We start from the raw sequence: 17751 nt of genomic DNA, 5'->3' as shown, positions 1-17751 counted from the left end.
AGGATGAACCAAAACAATTACACTTTTCTCAATGAACATTCTTCCAATCTAGAATGGGTTACCTGTCATTAAAAATTTACAAAATTTAAAAATGGGCGCATAGCCCGCGGGCCTAAATAGGCCTTGTATAAAAATTAAAGCCCGTTATCCATTTATTTATACTATAAAATTAACAGGGTTTAAATGGGTTGACCCGTTTAAATCCGCGGGTTTAACGGGTTTGAGCAAAACTAAACGGGTAGCCCGTTTAATTCTAAGAGGGTCGCCGCATCTGCTTCTGAACCTCAACGCCTTCTCCTTTGAACTCACCACCTCCCTAGGACCTTACCGAGCCTCTCTGCGTCTGCCTCCGAGCCTCTTTGCCTCTTAAACCTTCTCCTCTCTGCGTCATTGTTTTAATTCTTAAAATTTGGCACATAGCCACCATATGGATACCTGGCATTCTCCTGAATCCTGGTACTCAAGTATAGGATCTTAGCCTGTCTTTCCGGGATGCTTTTGTCCATTAATATATTTGCGTCAGGTTATCCCTGTAAGTGTATATCCACATCTGAGACTTGTAAAAGACATCGACTAAGTTACAAAAGAAGAAAAACAAATCAAACTAAGCATACGTAAATCAGATTCCTATTAACATCAAACCAGAGCCAAATTGGATAAACATTATATTAAATTAAACTTAAACCAGAGAAAAATTGGAACTTACATTGCTTGATACGGTTTATGTCATTGATGACAAGGATATCGTGGTTGCAACTTGCATAAGAGCTCCCAACATTGACAAACACAATAACGGTGCTGAAGACTTACCTCGTAGCACACACCATTCATTGATAGATGACTTACGCTCAGCTTGTAACAATATTTTTTTTCGGACATGAATCAATAAACAGGCTGTTTCTTTCAGCAATGACGATCCAAGACATGTAAATTCTGTTCTGTAGACATCCCCACAACAGCTCCGTTCTCAATTCTCAGTTTGTTCTGAATTGGTGGTCAGAAAGCTTATCCAGTATAAACCACATGTTTATGTATTGCCCTTTGGATTCCACACATCGCTGTAAGAAGATCCTTCAACGTAACTGAGGTGTTGTATATATTGGCAGATCTAACCACAATGTAGACGTTGGAAATTTGAAGTCTTGCACAAACTGAAACATTTCATCAGTATAATTACTCTCAGTTGCAGGCTTGTAAAGAACATCCAATTCTTCTAAATACTTTACGAGCACTCGACTTCCCTGAACAGTTTGTTTTATGGATTAAAACATGTATTACCTCTGCCTCTTTTTCAGTTCAAGTAAATGGAGAGTTGGCTGGTTATTTTGGAAGCAAAAGAGGGTTGCCACAAGGATGTTCCCTAAGCCCTTACTTATTTGTGATTTGCATGAATGTCCTCTCACGCAAACTCGAAAAAGCAGCTAAAGACAAACAGTTTGACTTCCACCCAAAATGTAAACTGCTCAATCTCACTCGATGGTACCAAACGATCAGTTCAGGGAGTCCTGCAGGTTTTTGCTGATTTTGCAACACACTCAGGATTACAAATAAGTCTAGAGAAAACGACTTTGTTCATGGCAGGGATAGAACAGAGTGTGAAAGACGAAATTCTCCAGCAGTTTCCTTTTGCTGTAGGTGAATTGCCGGTTAGGTACCTTGGCTTGCCTCTTCTTCCCAGAAGAATGTCAGCCTCAGACTATCTTCCCCTTCTCGAAAAGATTCGCTCACAAATCAGCACCTGGACAGCTAGAACACTCTCCTTTGCAGGCCGATTACAACTGCTGAGCTCTGTGATCTTCAGCTTAACAAACTTTTTGATCGCTGCTTTTCGACTACCAAAAGCTTGTATCAGGGAAATCGATAAATTATGTTCTGCTTTCTTATGGTCGGGTCCCTCTCTAAATCCTCACAAAGCAAAGGTGGCTTGGAATGAAGTATGTTTACCCAAAAGAGAAGGGGGTTTAGGTTTGCGCTCTGTGGAGGAAGCAAACAAGGTTAGTGTTTTGAAACTGATGTGACGAGTTCTTTCTGCTCATGATTCGTTATGGGTGGAGTGGGTGAATAAGTATCTCCTACGGAGTGGTTCTTTGTGGGCAGAGCAGCCAATATCTTCTATCGGTTCCTGGATGTGGAATAAGATCTTGAAATATAGGAGTCTAGCTTCTCAGTTTCATCGGGTGGAGGTTAGAAATGGTGAATCAACTTCTTTTTGGTTTGATAAATGGTGTTCTATGGGGTGTCTTCATGATCTCCTTGGAGACAGAGGATTCATTACCCTCGGTATTTCAAAGGAGAGCACTGTGGCAAATGTTATGGTTATGACACGGTCGAGGAGACACAGACAAACCATACTAAACCAGGTCGAGGAGGAGATACAGAAGCAAACTTTGAACCGAACTGCAGAGCGGGATATTGCTCTATGGAAACAGAGTGACGGTGGTTATCGTCGACGATTCCACACCAAAGAGACTTGGTCTATCATTCGGGACCCGAAACCAGACATCCCCCACTACAAAGCTATATGGTTCCCCCACGCCACCCCAAAATATGCTTTTATGTCTTGGCTGGTTCTGAAAAATCGGCTCTCTATAGGGGATAGAATGCAAAAGTGGAGCCCGACGATCAATCCATCCTGCACCTTCTGTAACCACTCCATTGAAACTACTGATCACCTATTTTTCCATTGTTCTTTTTCTCAAAAGGTTTGGAAGGAGCTCACCAAGGGTCTGCTCCTGAACAAATACACTGCAAACTGGAGAGATATCGTGGCGCTGGTGGATGGGCCTGAGCTTGACAAGAAAAAGAGGGTTTTAATTGCTTATACCTACCAGAACACCCTACACTCTATTTGGCGGGAGAGGAATGCTCGGGCGCCATGGTGACATCACGTCTACGGTGGAGAAGCTAATTCTACTGATTGAGAAAAATGTTCGTAATCGTTTAAGCACGATTGGGAATGGCGGGGCTGATACCATTCAAACCTGGTTCGCGGCAAGACTTTACTCAGATTAGCATAAACATTTTGAAATCAGTTTTGTAAACAAACGACTTTGCACCTGCATTGTAAAAACGTTTATTTTTTTCTTGAATCTAATTTAACATTATATTCAAAAAAAAGTAAAGAACATCCAATTCATATGAATGATTTTTCTTCACGTCAAAAACTGCTCGTATTTGCTTAGATTTCCACTTGTGCCTCATGTGGGACTTCAAATCACCAAGAATAAGCTGTTTCAAGCCCCTGGAATCCCGTCTCAACTTCAATTTACACAGAAACCTTGACATATGTGTCTGTCTCATCCTTCTCCAATACTTAAAGTTGTTCCCTTTCCACTTTGATCCAACTTAAGCAATAGAATCAGAACTGATGTGCTTGTTGTCTTCTCTGGAACGAGTTGATGTTTGACTTGAATTTTCCAAGCTTTAGAATACTTCCACCATTTCTTTTTACTTGTTATGCCTAGAGTGATGTGATCAAACAGTTTGTGTGAAATATGTTTAGCAATGACACTTGTCGATTGCTGATACAACCCATCCACCAAGACATCTGTTGTCTACCTTGACACCGGATGTTTCCATAACTAGCAGCACTTTGCTATCAAAATTCTCTTCGATTACAGCCATTCCTGCTTGATTGCTTGTCCTGAAGCAATTCCTTTTGCTGGCTCAGTAGAAACAATTGCACCAGTAACTCCATTTTCAATTAACCTTCAATCTCCGATCAATGGCACGCAGTTCTCGATCCAGTGAATTCAATCGTCCATAAATCTTCATGAATTTGGTCGACACAGCTTCGTTTTCCTGAAACTCTCGTTGTTGAATCGACACTGCAGCGATATAATTCACCAATTCTTCGATCTGAACGTCTATATGCACCATGTGATAGAGTTTGAACTCTAGAAGTTCCTTTACAGAATCTACCATACCGATTACAACTACCAACAGAACTGATTACAATCTATAAACTCTCAAACTGGAATCTCTCAACAATCTCATTGGATTCTCACAGGCTTAAAGCATGGTCATAAACTCATGGCGTTTGTGTTCCCACTCACAATCGACTATAGCAACGGTCTCTTCTATTTACACAGTTGAGATTCTTCAACTACAAACCCTCCGAACGAACCAGAGCCTTCTCTTCCACGAGCCAGCTTTGCACTCAAGTCAACTGATTCCTTTGACTCACTCACTTCAGCCTCAAACTTGATTGATATTATCAACCTCACCATCATCCACCATAGAGGCAAAACATTCATTATTCCTTGGACAGCAAAATCTGCATAAATAATGTATATATACACATGATTACAATCTTTATGGACTTATTAGTAAACAAAACAAAACTGCAGCTTAGTAGGTTTCATCAGATTACAGTAATTCACAACGACATAAAGAGTATAAAAAGCAAAACATATATACCTCATCCGTTCAGAGCATCTTTGTCACCGATGGTCAGCTTGTTGACCCCTTTATAATCATCACACAGCTCCACCCCACCGGCTGCGTTGTTTCTTCGAGAAAGAACCCAGAGACATCTCTTCATTAGGAGTAACAGTTTAAGTCACAACATAGTCAGTACTATTTTTTGTGATCATTGACAGCTTTGTAATGCTCGCAGAAACAGAGACCACATGTATATAGCTTCCCATCCTTGGGGTTTTTTAATCATCTGTTCTATATCAAAAGAGTATGCCCCAATAACATAGAACGATTGTCTCAACACTTGTCAACAGCAATTCTCTTATCCATAACGTCTAAAGCTACTAGATCATAATCCTGACACTCTGTGACAACAAGTGAACACATAGACATTTAAATTTCATACACAACAAACAAAAATCTGGATTTTTGGAAACAAAGTAAATAAAAGTAGTAACAAACCAGTAGGTAAGTCTACTGTAATCCAATGAAACAAGAGGGAACTTTTTGACTGTATCAATTTCTCCAACATTCGAATCGCTCTTCATGATCTCTTTTAGATTTGTCCGTTCCAGTGTCGGGTTAAACATTTTGGTTTGGTGGGTTTCTTTCAATTTGGTTGGGTTGACTTTTCGGTTTACTTCCAATCCAAGGGTTCAATTTTAATTTGGGGGACAAAAGAATGGTTGTTTTTTTGGTTCAATTGATATTTGGGAAAAATTCAGCTAGTACAAAAATAAATGGGCATAAGAGCCAAAGAGATAGGGTGGACCACAAAGAAAATAGTCCACATGAGATGACGAAGAGCTGTCCAAAAGTGAATCGCCAGTCGCAATACGACAAATTGCCACATTGGAATACAAAGATTCCGATGGGTTTTTGAAAACCTAACTCGCACTAAAGATGATGAATCTTCAGCTCCCTGAAAAAGGAGGCAACATGTAGGGTGGGAACAAATTCCCAAGAGTCGAGTGCCCAAATAAGGATTTGAGATAAAGCCACCTTGCCACACCACGTTGAAATATCTAAACAAAGAGGTTACCGAAAAACGTAGAATAAGAGGAGACCATGGCGACAAGAGATTGGAGCGAAGGAAAAAACACAAACACCACCACATAAAAATAGAGCAAGCTAAACAGGGGCAAAAGACACCATCATAAAGAAGAAGACACCTCCTACAATACACTCTGAATATGATGGCAAGATGAGCATATACCACCTTTTGCAAGAACACCCATGCGAGAGATGTGTCAACTAAAAAGGAAAGTCTCTCCGTGAGAGAGGAGGAAAGTGGCATATATATCTCCCAGAAGGAGGAAAAAATCGTCACCGATGCATATATACCAGAGTCTAAAAATTCACAAATACTACAAGTACACAAAACTGATAGCCTTTGTGACTGTTTTTTTGTGCTTATAATTCTTCCTTTGAATAGTACTATAATTTGCTTTTAGACTTGACCTTTTTTCAGTGTCACGCTTCAAAAATAAACAAGTTAGTGTGATACTCTTCAAAGTAGAAGTTTGCAAATTAAGTGATCTCTCCAAGCAGTAGGAAAATGACAAGATATCACACTCTTTGATGGAGGAAATTGAGGTTACAAGACCCTTATAGTCAATATAAAACTCATTTAAAATAGTCACTACCAACATAATTACACACTGATCCAACAACCATGAAAGCAAAAGCTGGCCCATATTTTTTAAAAATCGTTTTGGGCTCGTTAGGCCCACTAACAGAAAACAAGATATCTGGCCCAAACGCCAGAGAAACAGCAACTGGCCCACCAACATTAGGGTTTCTTCTTCCCTTACTCCGCCGACAAAGAGGAAATAACGTTTAACCAGAGAGATGAAAAGCTCGTCGGCGAAGCATTTCAGATTCGTGAACTCAATCTCACCCACGGTTGGGAGGGGGCACTTTGGACAGCTTGTAGAATCGACTTATCAACTGAGTTAAATGTTGGACATAGGGGATGCTTGGTCGTGCCAAAGGGAGTTCTCGACGACGGCAAGATGTCTCGTCGGAAAAAGGAAAGAAAGGAGGTTGACGGTGGAGAGTTTCACGTGTGTCAGCATCGAAGGCATGTGACCTAAGGTTGCCAATGATGCAGCTTGTGGCAATAGATCTGGATGAACGAAATCGGGTCATGGTGAAGGCCACAGATCCGGTGGTGGCGGAGGGTACAGTGGAGAGTTTGACGACGGTATACGGTGGTAAGGATCTTTGGGAAACGCGCCAGAAGATTCTAGATCCGGCGGAGGGTTTGTTTATAAGATGAGTCGGGGATCGGAGGTTGACAAGATCTCGTCGTGTCAGCAACAACAGAGTATAGAAAGATGATATCTTCGGGACTTTAAGCGGGATCCCGAGAAGATTTACAGTAGGATTCAAGCAGAGTATGTGCATAGGTCGTTGCTTTGGACTATGTGTATTCGAACTGGATCTCGCTGGGGAAAGGATCGACCGGCGGAAGGGGAGCTAGAATCTCGCCGGAAAAGGCCGACAGAGGGAAAGAAGCATGAGCTCTGCAAGGATAATAAAGTCTCCGGCCACCAGATCTAATGTGATAGACATAATACGGTGGTCGGGAAAGATAGAAACTGAAAACAAACATGGGCTAGTGAGCTTCGTACAGCAGGGAAAGAGAGGGGAACGAACGGTCCGACGCCGGCGAGCAACTGCTCTACCGGCGTTGGAAAGAGTTAACTCGAGGCTTGTCTCGGAAATAGTGCAAGAGTAGTTATTGTAGACAGAGAGTGAGAAGATGGAGAATGTAAAGTTGGAAACTTGGTTTAGTTTCTGTTATGCTCTCTCTCTCTCTCTCTCTCTCTCTCTCTCTCTCTCGTTCAATTCCATAACAGATTACTACTTTTAGCCATGAACGGAGTAGATGAGAAGTTTCTGAAAGTAGAAAGAACTTCAAATTTCTCATTTAATTAACATCACTAAAATCAACCAAATCAAATCAGGCGAAAAAAAAAACAGAGAGCAGCGATGGGAGACGTGTTTCCTTTCCGCCGGCTAACGAATACAATACACAGAGCATCGACGATGGGAGACGCGATCCCTTTCCGCGGGTTAGCCAGATTGTACGCGATTCAGCTCTGCTACATTGTTGCAAGCTATGTCCTCCTTGCGTTCTTTATAGTTCATGAGCTCCAAGTCGTCATTTCACACCTTATGTGGATGGTTTCGTGGAGAAACGGTTTAGAGTCGTCGTTTTTCTTCTTTGTGTAGCTTTAGTGGTTATGTACCTTTTTCGGAGCGACGAGAAGAAGTTAAATGATTGATTTTGGATAATGTTTATAATATAAATAAGAGAATTTCATAACTGTAGGTAAACTAAAAATTTACAAAATCAAAAATAAATCAATTTTCTTGACAAGTTTGGATGATGATTTTCTTTGGCATCACTTTAATGATAATTCTTATTAGTAAAACTCTATCAATATGTTATAATTATATTACATAGATATGATTAAGTATAACATATGCAAAAAATAAGCAAAACATATGCAAGAAATATAACTGTTTCCACCCCCAAAATTTAAATTAAAAGGTTACTCCATCATTGATTGTCTACCTTAGAAGAATAAAGTTTCAAATAAGTAAAATCTAACTATAATCTATATGTTGAAATTAAAACAAAAATTCAAGATAAATAAAATTACCAAGTTTCCACTTTTGTCTTGATGAACCAAAACAAGTGGAATTGACACTTTTCCCACTGAAAATTTTTTCCAATTACGAAATTTAGGTTTTTTTCCTCAATTTCAATTTCAGGTTAACTTTTTGGTTTGATGGATCGACCTTTCGGTTTAGTTACAAGCTAGTTTATCCGGTTCAAATTTTAATTTTGTCCAATTGCAATTATAGAAAAAATCAGTCACGTGGGTTTGATTTTTACATTTGACAAAAAAAGGCGACTCAAGCGTGAGAAAAAGAAAACTCGAATGGCAAAAAATGATTAAGAGATGATGTAGTGTTATTATTGCTTAGTAAATTCTTTTAATTAGAAAATAGAACCTAATAAGGTTTTATAGGCAAACTCGTATCCAACCCAAACCCGGTTTTTTGGGTCAAGTTCCGAATTGGATATTCAGGTACGGTACCCGTTTGGGTACCCATTAAACCCGAACATATAAACATATAAACATATTTATCATTAATATAATGCAATTACCCCAAAATTATAATCATAATTTTGAATATTTCATTTAGTTTTATACCTAAATCTCAAAAATAATCAAAATATCTAAAATATTTTGTTATGTAAGTCAAAACTTAACTAAATTTAATTAAATTTAATTATATTTTTTCGGGTACCCGGTAGTTCGGGTACTAATCGGGTTCTAAAATTTGTAACCCAAACCGACCCGAACCCCATAGTACCCAAACCGAACCGAACCAATATATCTAAAAATACCCAATAGGTTCTATTTTTTTAAACCCGTTTACCCGAATCCGAATGGGTAATACCCGAATCCGAACAGGTTACCCGAATGCCCAGCCCTACTTTTAATGTTAGTTAGTTATTATCTAATTGGGACATAAACAAAATTGTCAGCTGAAAAGATAAACTGTTAAAAAATAGTGTAGAACTATTACATAATAGTACAAATGGAAAAATAGTTGTACATAAAAGTTGTAAAAAAAAACTAAGAATACAATTTTTAATAAAGCTTTTAGACAATGTACATTGTTTTATATTTTTTCAAACACCCTTCTTTTAAATTTTTATCACTCCACATCATCTTCTCTTTCTTCAACCAAATAATTCAACATCCATTCAATATTTATCGTATACAATGGTTTTGTTTAATAAAATTCAACACCTTGCTCCATTTATTTTAATATGTTCAAATGAAATAAAACCAGTACCTATTTATAAATATGAAAATAATAAATTTTGATGTAAAGCAAAATAAAATAAAAATTTGATTACTATAAAATAAATAATGTCAAATAGTTAGGATGAAATTAAAAGTATAAAGAACTTTAGCAGCCAATAATAATGTATCATGTGTCTTTGGTCCCAACATTTGTTTATTCAACATGTTAAAAAATTCACATAATTTAATCCACATAGATTTTATTTGTATTTTTCAACATATTCATTGTATGAATTGAACAATTGAATTGACTATTCAACACCTCCATTGTACATAGTCTTTGTATGATTGGTAAATTTTAAAACTGTATATTTATACTGCTTTTGTAAAGTGTTTACCAATTCATACCATTGCTTTGAATACAAATTTTCGTATTATTGCTTGCTTATCCAAAGATAATTGACAAAATGTAACAATTTTTACCGCTTATGCTCAATACTTTGTAAACAATTCAATAACAAGTACCTCAACAAGTATCGAGAACATCCCATAATAAGACTCAAAGAACAATTTTTGAGTCTAGAATTTTTGCATTCTTCCGAATCTATCCTCCACACTCTGTCTAATGTCGACTGGTCACTCTCACAAATCACATGCCCCATTTCTTATTCTCCCTCCTCTATTTATAGATCCTCTCAAGCCAAAACTTCCTTTATGTTACAAGTTTGTCACTTCTTTTAAACCACCTCCAGCTAAACTCATGTGCCTTGTACACTCTTCTCACTTCTCAGCTACAATATGTCTCTTTCTCCTGAACTATACTCTTTTGTAGCTTATCAGTTGTATCCAACTCACAACTCTTTTTCAAGCCCGCTAAATACTCTCTAATCTGCGACTTCTCTTTAAACTTGAATCTCCATGAGTTTGATCAAATTCCCAACCAATTTTCTCAGCTTTTTCTTCATCACAGAGAAATAAATCCTGCTGTCCACAGTTGCAGAAGACAATATGAGAAGACTTCATTCAACAACAAGCAACCAACTCACAAAACCCTTTTCTCAAACAGAACCATTAAAACAATGTAATGAGAAACGTGAAAGATAAGAGTTGAATATTAAAATTGTGAAGTAGCTTCAGATGATAAGCTGCAGGTATTATACTCTTCAAGATCTCAAATGGGAGTAAATATAATGTGGTAAACACACTATTTTGGACCACAACAAAACTTTATTCCAATGAAGTGCCCAATATATAATCATCTCTGCTGACAAATTAGGCATTTTCCACATGAGCTTAGACATATTGAACTGCTTTATATAATTTTTCAAGCTGTGAAATGGTTTTGGATTCTTCGTTTGAACATCCAAGATTTAGGGAAACAAACTAAGCCACTATCTATGGCTTCAATACCTTGTAGGCATCCAAGTGAACCATGTTGCTTCCTGAAATCTTTCAACCTTCTTTTCATCAAGTAATTTAGTTTTGTGCCTAGTTATAATCTGGATTGATCTTGGTCATCTCTTTGTTTCGTTATCTGATAATTTGTCTCTTAGATCTTTAAGAGCATCGACTACTTCAGAATCAAGATTGTGTTTCAGCAATCTCCCTTGGAAAGATGTGGACCTGTAATTAAAAAAAGTAGTCAGAATTTTCTCAGTTTTTGTTCTGGTTAGCTCCAAGCACAGAATTTAAAAACGCAAAAACAATCCAATGTACCTTGTTTCTTGCATCATTCTCTCAACCTCCTTATGCATTGATTTGATCTACAATATGATATTTCACAAGATCACATGAAACTCAAATCACAAATATACAAAAAGGCAATCGATTTGGTGATCATACCTCAGAAACCAGTGCCTTGCTACTCCAAATATAAGCTCCCTGTCAAGAATTAGTCACCAAAATCAATAACAAGATCTGAGCATAACGATTGTATAACATCGTTATGATGGGAAATACCGCTCCATGAGCAGCTTGTTGTTGACAAACATCAGATGTTACAACCCAAACCTTGGGGCATCCATCTTCTCTCAAAGCAACCACCTATCAATTTCATGAATCTTATCAGAAATGAAGAAACATGGACAATGATTCAAAAAAAAACCCTTCTGTTTGAACTTTGAACCCTATGGGGTAAAGAGATAATTTCTTCCTTGCCTCTTTTTCAATCCAAGAGTCAGCGCAAGTTTCTCCTGAAAAAATCACATCAACACTGGCCAAAAAGGAGAAACCTTATTGAGTTTTTAAAGTAAAGAAGGATTTCTGAAGAAAACTATTAAGACGGAAAAAGGCCAAATGACTATACCCTGCAAAGTCTTCCTTGTGAGTAGGGAGACCAGACATGAGAGCATCAAAGACAACCACTACCTTGACCTCTACAACAAATTAAAAATCAAATTGTCGCATTAGCCAAAATGAGCCGTAGATGAAACCAAATGTAAATTCTTAGAAAGTTCGTACCTTTCACCATACTAAAGGACACAAGTTCATCAACTAACTTCTGCCGAGCAACGTCAAGCCTTCCATTCATGAAATGTTTCTTTAGCTTCATCCAATATCCACACACATTATAACCATCAACAAGCAAAACAGGAACTGCGTCGTCCAATAGACCCTGGTTCGTGCTGTAAAACCGCTTTCAGGGAATAACAAAACATTCCTTAGAAATTTCAAACCTCAAAAATCATTCTCCAAACAACTTGAAGATGGTAAAATGAGAAACTTAATACATAGTGAGTAATTACTAGTATAGCGTATTTGTAGGATCACGGTAGAGCTCGTTATCATCCGGTAACTCGTCTTTCTCTGCTTTCTTCTTCCTGTAACTAGTCGCTGGCTTAGCCGTGCCAGATCTTCTGCTCTGAAACTCCTACACATATATATATCATACAATTCCAAATATTAGAATTTAGACAAATCCTTGAATACTAATGGTTAGACAAAAATATGACACTACTACATGCCTTCCATAACTTGAGAAGCTGCAAGTTATGCTTAACGTTGGATTTGATTCTCGGTGGTTCTGGCTCTGAATCCTGCTATCAAAAACCATAATCAAATCAATGGTTTGCAAAATGCTCAATGAACATTCACCATATCCATAAACTCCAATCTGAGAATTTCAGAATTCAACCAAATCTATCAACATTATTGATCAAATCAATGACTACAAAATGCTCATCATATCCATACCATAACACCAATATATATACATCATAAAAGGGACCCAAATTAATCAAATTCCATTAAAATTCTCTGGAATTCTCATTTAGTTCTCAAAGAGGAAACCTTTACAATAAAATGTGTATCGTGTATGGACCTTAAAAGAAGAAGATTGAGGTTTCTTGCTTTTTCCTCCCATCTTCACCACCAAAACTCTACAGCTATCGGAGGAGCAAGATGAAGAAGACCGGTAAAAGTAAGCGGAGGAGCAGGAGGAGGAACCACCTCTATGCGGCGGTGCTCCGGCGGTTTTCATCTATTGACTAGTGTTTTCATTCGTCACGAAAAAAGTCTATATAGCTCAACTAGTGGATAATATCATGTCAACGTTATGTTTCTTCTATCTTCAAGAAAGAAAAAAAAAAATCAAATTTTTATTTCAAGTTAACAAAAAAAAAGGATCCTTTTTTACTGCAACAACAGTTAAAAACCCAATTTTTATAGTTAAAGAGAGAGAGAGAAAAATCAAATCTTTGTGAGCTTTTACGATCATCAATGGCGAAAGAGACAGTGTGTGTGACCGGAGCTAATGGTTTCATCGGATCTTGGATAATCCAAACGTTGATTGAGAAAGGTTATACCAAAATCCACGCTTCGATTTACCCAGGATCCGACCCGAATCATCTCCTGAAACTACCCGGATCGGATTCTAAGATCGAGATCTTCGAAGCGGATCTCTTAGACTCCGACGCAATCTCCAGAGCTATCGATGGATGTAGTGGAGTGTTCCACGTGGCGTCACCTTGTACGTTGGATCCACCGGTAGATCCAGAGAAGGAGCTGGTCGAACCGGCGGTTAAGGGAACGATCAATGTGTTGGAAGCTGCTAAGAGGTTTAATGTCAGACGCGTGGTGATCACGTCATCTATCTCCGCCTTGGTTCCTAACCCTAATTGGCCGGAAAGAGTTCCCGTCGATGAGTCCTCGTGGACCGATCTCGATTTTTGCAAGTCGATGCAGGTCCGTTAAATTTTGGTTTAAATATTATTTTTAAATTGGTTTGTGATTATTTTATTTATAAATTTAATTAATATTATATTTGTAACAATTTGTGTATATGATTTCGATTTTAGAAATGGTATCCAGTTTCGAAGACATTAGCTGAGAAAGCAGCTTGGGAATTTTCGGAGAAGCATGGAATCAACATTGTGACAATCCATCCATCAACATGTCTCGGACCACTTCTGCAACCGAACCTAAACGCAAGCTGTGCCGTTTTGCTACAGCTTTTACAAGGCTCCACCGAGACGCAAGAGCATTACTGGCTCGGTGTGGTGCACGTGAGAGACGTGGCTAAAGGTCAAGTGATGCTGTTCGAAGAACCTGAAGCTTCTGGTCGGTTTCTATGCACTAATGGGATTTATCAGTTCAGTGAGTTTGCTGCTCTCGTGTCCAAGCTCTTTCCTGAGTTTTCTATTCACAAGTTTGATAAAGAGACTCAACCCGGGCTTACGTCTTGTGATGACGCGGCTAAGAGATTGATTGAGCTCGGGCTGTTTTTTACTGCTGTGGAAGATGCGGTTAAGGAGACGGTCCAGAGTCTTAGAGACAAAGGGTTCCTCTGAGAATGTACTAGTTATCTTTGCAAATGTCAAACTCTTAAGACCTTTATTGTATAATACAAGTAGAGGAACTAAGAAGTACTATGATACATATACGATAATATGAATACAAGTAATTATTATCATCATTGTTGTTGTTGACTGCGAGGTATTATTGACTATTGAGCTGAGAGCAGCTTACGGTTCGCAGAATCAGTTGGTGGAAGGAGCATCTGGCTGCTTCTCTGGGACAGCATTTTGAAAAGCAGGAAGATCATTGTATGACTCGTAACACTTTGCAAGAGTCGGGTACGGTTCCTGTGGAAATCCATACGAATGCGTTTTACCAAATTGTAGAAATTAAAACCGCAAAAGTACCATGTTACTACAATAGGACTATCTTTGTATCATATGATTCATGCTACCGCAAAACTGATCAAGGATTCAAGGCATTTGAGGATATACTACAACCTAGACCTGAAACAAATTTAGGTATCAGAAACATAGTTTAAAGAAGGAAAAGTACCATGTTAATCTGGAATCTGTTGATTGCTCCATGGATCTGTGGTGCTAGAAAGAGATCAGCCTGCAAAACAATGTTTCATGGCTTTAACACTTGTCTACGNTCTTCTCTCAAAGCAACCACCTATCAATTTCATGAATCTTATCAGAAATGAAGAAACATGGACAATGATTCAAAAAAAAACCCTTCTGTTTGAACTTTGAACCCTATGGGGTAAAGAGATAATTTCTTCCTTGCCTCTTTTTCAATCCAAGAGTCAGCGCAAGTTTCTCCTGAAAAAATCACATCAACACTGGCCAAAAAGGAGAAACCTTATTGAGTTTTTAAAGTAAAGAAGGATTTCTGAAGAAAACTATTAAGACGGAAAAAGGCCAAATGACTATACCCTGCAAAGTCTTCCTTGTGAGTAGGGAGACCAGACATGAGAGCATCAAAGACAACCACTACCTTGACCTCTACAACAAATTAAAAATCAAATTGTCGCATTAGCCAAAATGAGCCGTAGATGAAACCAAATGTAAATTCTTAGAAAGTTCGTACCTTTAACCATACTAAAGGACACAAGTTCATCAACTAACTTCTGCCGAGCAACGTCAAGCCTTCCATTCATGAAATGTTTCTTTAGCTTCATCCAATATCCACACACATTATAACCATCAACAAGCAAAACAGGAACTGCGTCGTCCAATAGACCCTGGTTCGTGCTGTAAAACCGCTTTCAGGGAATAACAAAACATTCCTTAGAAATTTCAAACCTCAAAAATCATTCTCCAAACAACTTGAAGATGGTAAAATGAGAAACTTAATACATAGTGAGTAATTACTAGTATAGCGTATTTGTAGGATCACGGTAGAGCTCGTTATCATCCGGTAACTCGTCTTTCTCTGCTTTCTTCTTCCTGTAACTAGTCGCTGGCTTAGCCGTGCCAGATCTTCTGCTCTGAAACTCCTACACATATATATATCATACAATTCCAAATATTAGAATTTAGACAAATCCTTGAATACTAATGGTTAGACAAAAATATGACACTACTACATGCCTTCCATAACTTGAGAAGCTGCAAGTTATGCTTAACGTTGGATTTGATTCTCGGTGGTTCTGGCTCTGAATCCTGCTATCAAAAACCATAATCAAATCAATGGTTTGCAAAATGCTCAATGAACATTCACCATATCCATAAACTCCAATCTGAGAATTTCAGAATTCAACCAAATCTATCAACATTATTGATCAAATCAATGACTACAAAATGCTCATCATATCCATACCATAACACCAATATATATACATCATAAAAGGGACCCAAATTAATCAAATTCCATTAAAATTCTCTGGAATTCTCATTTAGTTCTCAAAGAGGAAACCTTTACAATAAAATGTGTATCGTGTATGGACCTTAAAAGAAGAAGATTGAGGTTTCTTGCTTTTTCCTCCCATCTTCACCACCAAAACTCTACAGCTATCGGAGGAGCAAGATGAAGAAGACCGGTAAAAGTAAGCGGAGGAGCAGGAGGAGGAACCACCTCTATGCGGCGGTGCTCCGGCGGTTTTCATCTATTGACTAGTGTTTTCATTCGTCACGAAAAAAGTCTATATAGCTCAACTAGTGGATAATATCATGTCAACGTTATGTTTCTTCTATCTTCAAGAAAGAAAAAAAAAAATCAAATTTTTATTTCAAGTTAACAAAAAAAAAGGATCCTTTTTTACTGCAACAACAGTTAAAAACCCAATTTTTATAGTTAAAGAGAGAGAGAGAAAAATCAAATCTTTGTGAGCTTTTACGATCATCAATGGCGAAAGAGACAGTGTGTGTGACCGGAGCTAATGGTTTCATCGGATCTTGGATAATCCAAACGTTGATTGAGAAAGGTTATACCAAAATCCACGCTTCGATTTACCCAGGATCCGACCCGAATCATCTCCTGAAACTACCCGGATCGGATTCTAAGATCGAGATCTTCGAAGCGGATCTCTTAGACTCCGACGCAATCTCCAGAGCTATCGATGGATGTAGTGGAGTGTTCCACGTGGCGTCACCTTGTACGTTGGATCCACCGGTAGATCCAGAGAAGGAGCTGGTCGAACCGGCGGTTAAGGGAACGATCAATGTGTTGGAAGCTGCTAAGAGGTTTAATGTCAGACGCGTGGTGATCACGTCATCTATCTCCGCCTTGGTTCCTAACCCTAATTGGCCGGAAAGAGTTCCCGTCGATGAGTCCTCGTGGACCGATCTCGATTTTTGCAAGTCGATGCAGGTCCGTTAAATTTTGGTTTAAATATTATTTTTAAATTGGTTTGTGATTATTTTATTTATAAATTTAATTAATATTATATTTGTAACAATTTGTGTATATGATTTCGATTTTAGAAATGGTATCCAGTTTCGAAGACATTAGCTGAGAAAGCAGCTTGGGAATTTTCGGAGAAGCATGGAATCAACATTGTGACAATCCATCCATCAACATGTCTCGGACCACTTCTGCAACCGAACCTAAACGCAAGCTGTGCCGTTTTGCTACAGCTTTTACAAGGCTCCACCGAGACGCAAGAGCATTACTGGCTCGGTGTGGTGCACGTGAGAGACGTGGCTAAAGGTCAAGTGATGCTGTTCGAAGAACCTGAAGCTTCTGGTCGGTTTCTATGCACTAATGGGATTTATCAGTTCAGTGAGTTTGCTGCTCTCGTGTCCAAGCTCTTTCCTGAGTTTTCTATTCACAAGTTTGATAAAGAGACTCAACCCGGGCTTACGTCTTGTGATGACGCGGCTAAGAGATTGATTGAGCTCGGGCTGTTTTTTACTGCTGTGGAAGATGCGGTTAAGGAGACGGTCCAGAGTCTTAGAGACAAAGGGTTCCTCTGAGAATGTACTAGTTATCTTTGCAAATGTCAAACTCTTAAGACCTTTATTGTATAATACAAGTAGAGGAACTAAGAAGTACTATGATACATATACGATAATATGAATACAAGTAATTATTATCATCATTGTTGTTGTTGACTGCGAGGTATTATTGACTATTGAGCTGAGAGCAGCTTACGGTTCGCAGAATCAGTTGGTGGAAGGAGCATCTGGCTGCTTCTCTGGGACAGCATTTTGAAAAGCAGGAAGATCATTGTATGACTCGTAACACTTTGCAAGAGTCGGGTACGGTTCCTGTGGAAATCCATACGAATGCGTTTGACCAAATTGTAGAAATTAAAACC

The 17751-nt window shown here is 38.4% G+C and overlaps 5 protein-coding genes and 2 long non-coding RNA genes across 8 annotated transcripts in view; 2 read left to right on the top strand and 5 right to left on the bottom strand.

Annotated features, from left to right (window-relative positions):
- Positions 3842–4983, bottom strand: LOC104790025. The gene is made up of 3 exons (XR_768605.2): positions 4882–4983; positions 4420–4784; positions 3842–4276 (listed from the first exon to the last, which is right to left on the bottom strand). It is a non-coding gene; the product is annotated as an uncharacterized LOC104790025 (long non-coding RNA).
- On the bottom strand, positions 10422–12836 carry LOC104790022 (uncharacterized protein YacP-like). The gene is made up of 10 exons (XM_010515712.2): positions 12574–12836; positions 12218–12289; positions 11999–12123; positions 11715–11878; positions 11560–11629; positions 11412–11466; positions 11214–11297; positions 11097–11135; positions 10971–11017; positions 10422–10877 (listed from the first exon to the last, which is right to left on the bottom strand). The coding sequence occupies exons 1-10, from the start codon at positions 12730–12732 to the stop codon at positions 10769–10771; spliced, it is 924 nt and encodes a 307-aa protein (XP_010514014.1). The 5' UTR covers positions 12733–12836; the 3' UTR covers positions 10422–10768.
- On the top strand, positions 12875–14166 carry LOC104790023 (cinnamoyl-CoA reductase 1-like). Its single transcript, XM_010515713.2, has 2 exons — positions 12875–13436; positions 13550–14166. Exons 1-2 carry the CDS (start codon positions 12972–12974, stop codon positions 14039–14041), a joined length of 957 nt encoding a protein of 318 aa, XP_010514015.1. The 5' UTR covers positions 12875–12971; the 3' UTR covers positions 14042–14166.
- LOC104790024 lies at positions 14053–14632 on the bottom strand. The gene is made up of 2 exons (XR_768604.2): positions 14544–14632; positions 14053–14335 (listed from the first exon to the last, which is right to left on the bottom strand). It is a non-coding gene; the product is annotated as an uncharacterized LOC104790024 (long non-coding RNA).
- Positions 14640–16119, bottom strand: LOC104793839 (the record flags this gene model as incomplete). Its single annotated transcript, XM_010520262.1, has 7 exons — positions 15940–16119; positions 15584–15655; positions 15365–15489; positions 15081–15244; positions 14926–14995; positions 14778–14832; positions 14640–14663 (listed from the first exon to the last, which is right to left on the bottom strand). Coding segments are annotated over exons 1-7 (669 nt in total), but the record flags the coding sequence as incomplete, so codon positions are not given.
- LOC104790020 (cinnamoyl-CoA reductase 1-like) lies at positions 16271–17532 on the top strand. The gene is made up of 2 exons (XM_010515709.2): positions 16271–16802; positions 16916–17532. The coding sequence occupies exons 1-2, from the start codon at positions 16338–16340 to the stop codon at positions 17405–17407; spliced, it is 957 nt and encodes a 318-aa protein (XP_010514011.1). The 5' UTR covers positions 16271–16337; the 3' UTR covers positions 17408–17532.
- Positions 17419–17751, bottom strand: part of LOC104790021 (glutathione S-transferase Z1) — a 3233-nt gene continuing 2900 nt past the window's right edge. For both annotated transcript variants that reach the window (XM_010515710.2, XM_010515711.2), the window contains exon 10: positions 17419–17701. In XM_010515710.2, the coding sequence (XP_010514012.1) occupies positions 17597–17701 (105 nt within the window). In that variant the 3' untranslated portion in view covers positions 17419–17596. The remainder of the gene's footprint in view (positions 17702–17751) is intronic.

Source organism: Camelina sativa, chromosome 6 (genome assembly GCF_000633955.1).
Source record: "Camelina sativa cultivar DH55 chromosome 6, Cs, whole genome shotgun sequence".
NCBI classification, from domain to species: Eukaryota; Viridiplantae; Streptophyta; class Magnoliopsida; order Brassicales; family Brassicaceae; genus Camelina; species Camelina sativa.
This window is presented reverse-complemented; position numbering and strand designations above follow the sequence as displayed.

What these genes read in the sequence shown, in the direction of transcription:
- LOC104790022 (XM_010515712.2), bottom strand. Translation starts at nt 12,732, where the DNA reads ATGAAAACCGCCGGAGCACCGCCGCATAGAGGTGGTTCCTCCTCCTGC. An exon ending in CCTACAAATACGCTATACTA is followed by an intron (nt 11,879 to 11,998) that starts GTAATTACTCAC and finishes GCGGTTTTACAG; the next exon opens with CACGAACCAGGGTCTATTGG. An exon ending in AGAATGATGCAAGAAACAAG is followed by an intron (nt 10,878 to 10,970) that starts GTACATTGGATT and finishes TTTTAATTACAG; the next exon opens with GTCCACATCTTTCCAAGGGA.
- LOC104790023 (XM_010515713.2), top strand. Translation starts at nt 12,972, where the DNA reads ATGGCGAAAGAGACAGTGTGTGTGACCGGAGCTAATGGTTTCATCGGA. An exon ending in ATTTTTGCAAGTCGATGCAG is followed by an intron (nt 13,437 to 13,549) that starts GTCCGTTAAATT and finishes TTTCGATTTTAG; the next exon opens with AAATGGTATCCAGTTTCGAA.
- LOC104790020 (XM_010515709.2), top strand. Translation starts at nt 16,338, where the DNA reads ATGGCGAAAGAGACAGTGTGTGTGACCGGAGCTAATGGTTTCATCGGA. An exon ending in ATTTTTGCAAGTCGATGCAG is followed by an intron (nt 16,803 to 16,915) that starts GTCCGTTAAATT and finishes TTTCGATTTTAG; the next exon opens with AAATGGTATCCAGTTTCGAA.